Raw genomic sequence first — 7,243 nt, forward strand, 5'->3', positions numbered from 1 at the left:
TCTTTGTAATATTTGTAATTTTTTTTTCGAATTCTACCCTTTTACTATCATAAGTTGTTTTGTTTGAATGAATATTTGTCTATGCTCATGTGCCGAGTGTGTCATGAGATTAACATAATTGTCCATCCTTGTTTGTTGGAACGGTTATTTCATAGCTCGTAGGTAATAGTCGGAAGCTTGTAAATAATGTTAAAGATAAACATTTACTTATACATAAAAGATAATAGTACCTATTATGTGATTTTATAGATAATTAATTATCCACTAATAAATAAAATATTTAAATATATTTGACTATTAGAAAGGTTAGAGATATAAGTACTTTGTAGGATGTCATATATATTTTATGAGTTACTAAAAAAATTAATAAAAAATATAATCAATCAAAGATAAATTATTTGTATAAGTCCGAGATTTTTTTTATATATGTATATAAACATTTGTTAGGAGAGACTAGTTTGTATTTAATTCTTATATATGTGTATATAAATTTTTTTTTATAAAAAAAATCAGTCTTTATTATTTCTAGACTGATAAATGATAATACTAAAAAAAATCCCAAATAAAATAAAACAAATAATTTGCCCACAACACAATCATTTTCACACAAAACGCTACTCACCCATCTTCTTCACTTTCTTTCCCCCCTTTCGGTTTCGCACCTCAAACCCGACATCAATCTTAATCGTGTTGCTGTTCCTGTTGTTCCTGCTCCCCATCTTCTCTATTTATCCATTCCCACTCGTGGGGTTACCCTCCTTACTCTCTCCCTTCGCTTACGACAGCAACCACGACCCTGAATTTTAGGCTTTGGGATTGAGATTCTCTCTTCTTTTTTCTTTTTTTTAATTTTTTCTTTTTTTTAATTTGTGAGGGAGAAAGGGGAGAATGTCGAAGAAGAAAGTTAGCGGCAACACCATGACGCTGAAGGACTTCCATGGCGGTTCTATTCCCTCTGATCTCCCTCTACCTTCTGCTCCTGGCGTGTAAGCACCACCCCTTTATTGTTTTATCACTTGTTTTCAATCCATGGTTTTAACTTTTTAATCTTTTCGTGTTAGTTTGATTTGTCTTCGATTATTCGCAAATGGGTACCCCTGTTGATGCTGAGGTTGTGAAAAGAAAAAAAAAAAAAGGTGTTTAAGAGAGGAATTAGATCTGTGGATGAGTGGGTTCTAATTGTGCTTATTTTTGTTTTGTTTTTGGCGTGATGAGGTTTCTTCATGATGGATTTGTTTGTGCAATGTTTTACCCGTTTTTTGGAATTTTGCAGGACTGTGAGGACTTCAGATCGTTCTGGTTTTGATCGGCCGTCGGCGTGGGGGATGCCGATGGGGCGATCGGATCATTGGTCTCGGCCGCACACGTCACCCGCGACTAGACATTATGATGACAAAACCCCGTTTCTGTCTAACACTGCCCCAATTGGCAGGAATTTTGATGAGGATGAGAGGAAGCCCCTTGATGGTGGTTCGGTGCCGCGTAGGACAATCAGTGATGAGAGCATCCGTGGTGGTCCACCTCCTCGTGTTGAGGTGAGGCCACCGGAGTATGGACTGGGAGGGAGTTCATTGGGCAGGCAAGTGGCTCCAGTGTCTCAAACTCCTGTTGGGGCAGGCAATTCATACTCTGCAAGGCTCACTGAAGCGGTGCATGTGGGAATGAATCCTCTAAGTTTAGGAGGTAGTAAGGAGCAGGGAACTGCAGGTGATGGTGGTGGTTATCCGAATGTGTGGTCAATGAGGAAAGAAGTGGCAAGTGCTGTTGAGCCAGAGCAACCGGCTTGGTCTAGTGCTAGTGCTGCTTCCAAGTTGGCTCATGCGAGTGCTCTTGAGAAGGTATCTTCTGGTAGATGGCAGTCAAAGGCTGTACATTATCAGACAGATGCTGAGGTGGTTAGATCTCCTGAATTGGAGAATAGACCACGTGTTAATGGCGTTGGTGCCTATAGTAGGATGGATGCAGTGGGTGAAAAGGAGTATTATGATGCAATGCTAGCTAGACACACTGAAAGGGGCTTAGGCATTGATAATCAGATGCAAGGTGGTAGGAATGAGTTACTAAATTATGAAAGGTCCAGGGTTTCCCGGTATTCAGATGTACGACCGACAAGTGCACCTCATCACTCTGGTGGGGTTCAGCTGGCTCGAAATGATGGCAAAATTGTTGGGTCTGATTTGCAGCACCGTATGCCTTCTGAACCAACTGAGCGACATAAACTGAAGTTGCTACCAAGGGCAAAGCCAGTGGAAAGTTCAGAACCTGCTGTCATGGATTATGCACAGGTATTCACGAGTTCAGCTTACGAAATTTCCTTCCACAAGATTTTTTTTTTCCTTTTGGTAGCGGGATTGGGTGGTCAGCATTTATTTATTCTTACAGTTATTTTATGAACTCTCTTATTTGCTTCATGGTAGGGTAATCGTCATGTTAATGATTCTGGCCATGTTGAAACCGTTTATCAGGCCCACGGCCATGCCAATTTTGTGAAGCCTGTATCAGCTGGGACTGACAGTGGGAAAGACTCAGGACAGCGCCCGAAACTGAATTTGAAGCCTCGGTCTCAGCCCATTGAACAGCTGGACGGAAACAGTGAAAGAGACAGGTCAGTTGCATGAGCCTTATCCATGGAATTACAGTGTGGGAGATGAGCCTTATCCATGGTTTCTTCTGCAAGATTTATTTGCTTTAAGGAATAATAGAATGGTATTTTTTCCTATTAAAGTGTGGGAGATGAGCCTTATCCAGTTTCCTCTGTTTCTGTCTATCTTCCTCTCTGTACCTTATACATTTAATTTTTCATTTTATCAAACAGATTTGAAGAAGAAACCATGGAATTACATTTATGCGACCTATATATCGAAACATTATATTATAGGTAGCAATAGTTCTGTGTGTGTGTTTGCCCATGGAATTTTGTGTGCCTGTGTTTGTATCCTTGGCTCTTTTTCAAATTTAGTAAGTAGTAGATATTATAATTTTGGAGCAATTCTGGAAGATTAGGCTTAGCCGCCTAGGGCTTGTTTCATGCTTGGAATTGGAATTGGGCCCTTAAATTCAAATTTCATGTTTATAACACCTTTTGGAATTAGTAGTATCGATACCACAGAATTAAAAGACTATTAAACAGTACCATCATCAATTCTTATGTTTGCTTTTAATTCCAAAAATTTTATGTTTGCTTTTATTATTGTCATATAAGGAGTGCTTTATGTGTGCTGTGTGAATTGTCATTATAGATATGTTTGTTTAAAAGCAAAATGGATATGAAGTAATGATTAATGTTGAACTTTGTAATGTCTTAATTTCATCTTGTGTCTATGCTCAAGCTCAATGCATAATAGGGCTACTTTCAGCAAGTTTATTTGGTTAATTATTTGTGGCTTCATGTTTAATAATGGAATGACTGATGCAAATGTTTCAGGAATGTTTTATTTGGTGGAGCTCGCCCACGTGAACTAGTAAGTGTTTTCCTTTATATATTATCCTGAATGCCAGTTAAAGTTTATGCTTTATTTTTATAGAGTAAATGGCCTTGAATTTGCATCTCATTATCATTTGAGTTCCTGAAATTTGGGAAAACTCAAGTAAGTCCCTGATTTTTTTAAGATTTCATTCAAGTCCCTGAAATTAACTCACTTTGGTCCCTAAACTTATGTTATTACTATCACTTGGACTAGGACCAAAACAAGAAAAAAAAGGGTTAAGTTTAGGGATTTAAATGAAACTCTAAAAAATTTCAGGGACTTATACGAGTTTTTCTAAGTTGTAGGACTAAAATGACAATGAGGTACATAATTATTATTATTAGGTTTAAATACCTTTTAAGTCCTTGCAATTAGTGTTTTTTTGCTTTTCGTCCTTGCAAATTTTTATTTTTTTTTGTTTTTAGTTCTTAAAGCACTTTAAATAGTGAAAAAACGTTATCTAAAGCCTTATAATATAAGGACAGAAACCAAAACTAACATACTTTGCAAGGACTAAAAAAAAATTGTAAGGATGAAAAGCAAAAAAATGTTATATTGGAAGGACTAAAAAGATATTTAAGTCCTGTTATTATTAATTTGTGTTTTTGTCATGTTGGGGATAGGGATATCCGGTAATGCCAACTGCAGCATCTGGCATTACTTTCTTTCCTTTTCTCTGTGCTTGGCTTCTTGTTTTCATCTTGAAATGTTGCCAATTTTCCCACAGGTATTGAAGGAGCGAGGGATTGATGATGTTGCAATCAACAATTATGATGTGGTTGAGCATTCAAACAGGTAAGGACTTGTTTTGTCTGTCTGTACCAATCTATTTGGCTCAATGGTGATCCAAGTCTGATTCAATGCTTGCCAATTGCCAATAAATCGTGTTCTGTGAAGGGTTGAAAACAATATTTCGAGGGTTGAGAAACTTCCTGACCATTCAACCCAGACTCGATATGGTGAAAAGACTGAGGACGCTCATCTTGATCAAAAGACAGGCAGAAAACCCGAAAGAAAGGAGCAAAGGGTAGATGGTGAAAGGGCTCATGCACAGAGGAGAAATTGGCGGGGTGATACTCGGAGAAACGGGAAGGAGAGCAATAGGCAGCCGCCGGCCCTTGAGAGGCAACCTTCACCTGAGACATGGCGTAAGCCTGCTGAGCAGCAGCCAAAATCAGCTCCAGGTGCTGCTGGCACACGGTATGGTAGAGCAGCTTCAGCGGTCGAACTTGCACAAGCATTCTCCAAATCTGTATCAGATCCAAAAGTAAATGATAAGTTTTCAGGTCAAAGGGGTCTGAACACTGGCAACAGCAGGACACAAGTGCCATTTTCACGGCTTGTTGGTCCTACATCAAGACCTCAGATCAATGGTTATTAAAATATTTGGTGGATAATAGGACTCACTAAAGACCAATTTCTAGGAGACAGCATTGGATTCATGCAAAGTGGAATTGCAGAGCACTTCGTCGAGTGGCTGTGGTTTTCATTATTTTCTCCTCATTCACAACAAATATGAGAGAGAAATTAAAATGATTTCACGAGTTACATAGCTTTAGTTTTGACAATACCAATTTACAATCACCATATTTTTTGTTTTTATTTATTGCCCCATATCATTTTCTGCCAAAACACTATTATTTTTTTCTTCTGTCTTTGTGGTGGAGATGAAGTGCTGTTGCCTAATGAAAACACTGTAGCATGATTAACACCATAAAACTGTTCGTTTTAGTTTCATCATCATGCGGCTATCTTGGGCAATTTATGGACCATGATCACGGATTTCCAAATTGAAAAAACTTATTGCTATGTTATATGCAAAAACAGTAATTTTTATCAATAAATCAAATAGTTTATTAAATAATATGTGTTCTTTTTTTTTTCTTAGGTCAAAGACCATTAGTGTTTCTCAATCTACTGGGACAGAGATTAATGGAATATGAGTGGTTATCGTTGGTCCATTTTTACACGACGGAAATGGAATATGAATTCTTTTTTGAAATAATTTGTTTTCACTTATGTAAACATTTTATAAGTCAATTCTTTTGATTAATATATAAGTGTTCTTAATGTTGTGAGTTTCAGCTTGTATTCATAGTTTTGTCTTTTGAAGGTGTGAAAGTTCATTTGCGTAAAGGGTTTTCTTAACCGATAAACAGATGTGCTACCAAATCATCGTACCAAAGAAAATGAAATGTTGCTTTCCATATTTACTCAATGAGTCAAATAACTTTAATATTTTTGTTTTGCTATAATAAACAACTTTAATGAGATGAACTGGAATGTAAACACTACCAATTGTACCTTGTAGCCTATACAGTCAAACCATGACTAGACAACGTACTGGCAAAGCTTTTGTTTAACATCAATCGTTTTTAAAATTTTATATTAACTACAATCATACAATAAATAAATATATATAATGAAAAAACATGAGAAGATCAATTTTATACAAGAGTAAAAAGTCATCTTATCAACAAAGGTTGGGTCCAGAAACAGCGACTAGTTTTTTTGTTATATAAAGAATTAAGATTTGAATTTTTGTTGAGAGAAATATTCATAGTTCATTTTTAATCGTGTCTCAAACATAATTATTTTTTATGGAAAATATTTATGGGGAATGAAAAAAAAAATAATTATATGATTACTTATTTTGTATTGTTTAACGTTACATTCACTTATTTTGTACGAGTATGTCCACTTACTTTAACTTATTTAAAACACACAAAAAAATTTAAAATATGATAATTAACTAAATGATTTAACATTTCATTTAAAATTAATCAACCAACTAAAACTTTATTTTTAAATAAAAAATAACTTAAATGCATGATAATAACACATTTTCATTATATATACCAAACTTCACAATAAAAACATTATCTGTGTCCAACACACAAAGAAAATGTATTTATGCCAAAAGCATTTTTCTAAAACAAATAAAAAAGTTTGGGATGTGGGATAACCACGGTGTATAAGGTGGATTACTTTGATAAGTGATCCACCACGAAGCACTTTTTAAGAGCCGTTGGATTCAGGTTCATAATATTATCATGGATCCTTCCTGATCAAAACATTTCATCCTCTCTGTCCCTCCCTCTCCCAACGCCTATGATGGAGGAGCCTCCAATGGCGGCTCCGAGGACTTTTCAGACGCAATCCATTCACCTTCGTGATCAACATTCTGGCAATGTCTCCAACGCTTCCGGCAATGGCCAGTTTAGAATGTGCCAGTTTGCCATAACATAACTCCATGCCCACCAAGTGTTTGATGGTTTTCCTAGGTCACTTTTCTCCTCCACTGCTGCGGCAGATCTCGCGAAGAGGAAGGTCACTTGATTCAAAGGCATTTTATAGTGGAAATGAAGGTGCCGATAGCTTCGCCAAGATTCTATACAAGTGGGTCACACAGATATAGATCTGAGAAGATGATATGTAGAGTGTGGGATCTCACGAAATAGGCAAAAAGATGTGTGTAGGGATTGACACTGAAGGCGTCATGGGAGTCTCGTTGGAGCTTCCATCAGAGCGTCGGGAGAGGGAGGAACACAAAGAAATATAAGTTTGTGTAACTGTTTTGGTCTCTACCTTTATTTAGATTATTTTATCCTTCAAAAATTATTTTCATAAATAAGCTAACGCACTTATTTAAAGAAAGAATAAAATGAGAAAACAGAATAAACACAAAGTTTTGAAATTTCTATTTAGTAACTGACACTTCCATGTACTCTCCTACTATCCTGCATTCCCCTATTCAATGTAACCCCACACGACCA

At 36.6% G+C, this 7,243-nt stretch overlaps 1 protein-coding gene across 2 annotated transcripts; it reads left to right on the top strand.

The window, feature by feature from the left end:
* Window positions 1-584: 584 nt before the first annotated feature.
* LOC114419459 lies at window positions 585-5,210 on the top strand. 2 transcript variants are annotated; one of them, XM_028385129.1, is made up of 6 exons: window positions 585-986; window positions 1,274-2,285; window positions 2,466-2,605; window positions 3,425-3,461; window positions 4,195-4,262; window positions 4,365-5,210. In XM_028385129.1, exons 1-6 carry the CDS (start codon window positions 889-891, stop codon window positions 4,846-4,848), a joined length of 1,839 nt encoding a protein of 612 aa, XP_028240930.1. In that variant the 5' UTR covers window positions 585-888; the 3' UTR covers window positions 4,849-5,210. The 2 variants fall into 2 exon arrangements, with proteins under 2 accessions (XP_028240930.1, XP_028240929.1); XM_028385128.1 differs by having other exon boundaries at window positions 586-986; window positions 2,418-2,605.
* Window positions 5,211-7,243: the final 2,033 nt, after the last annotated feature.

This window comes from Glycine soja, chromosome 7 (assembly GCF_004193775.1).
Source record: "Glycine soja cultivar W05 chromosome 7, ASM419377v2, whole genome shotgun sequence".
NCBI lineage: Eukaryota > Viridiplantae > Streptophyta > Magnoliopsida > Fabales > Fabaceae > Glycine > Glycine soja.

Coding starts and splice junctions, on each gene's coding strand:
- LOC114419459 (XM_028385128.1), top strand. CDS start 889: ATGTCGAAGAAGAAAGTTAGCGGCAACACCATGACGCTGAAGGACTTC. Junction 2,606..3,424: donor GGAAACAGTGAAAGAGACAG/GTCAGTTGCATG, acceptor CAAATGTTTCAG/GAATGTTTTATTTGGTGGAG. Junction 3,462..4,194: donor GAGCTCGCCCACGTGAACTA/GTAAGTGTTTTC, acceptor ATTTTCCCACAG/GTATTGAAGGAGCGAGGGAT.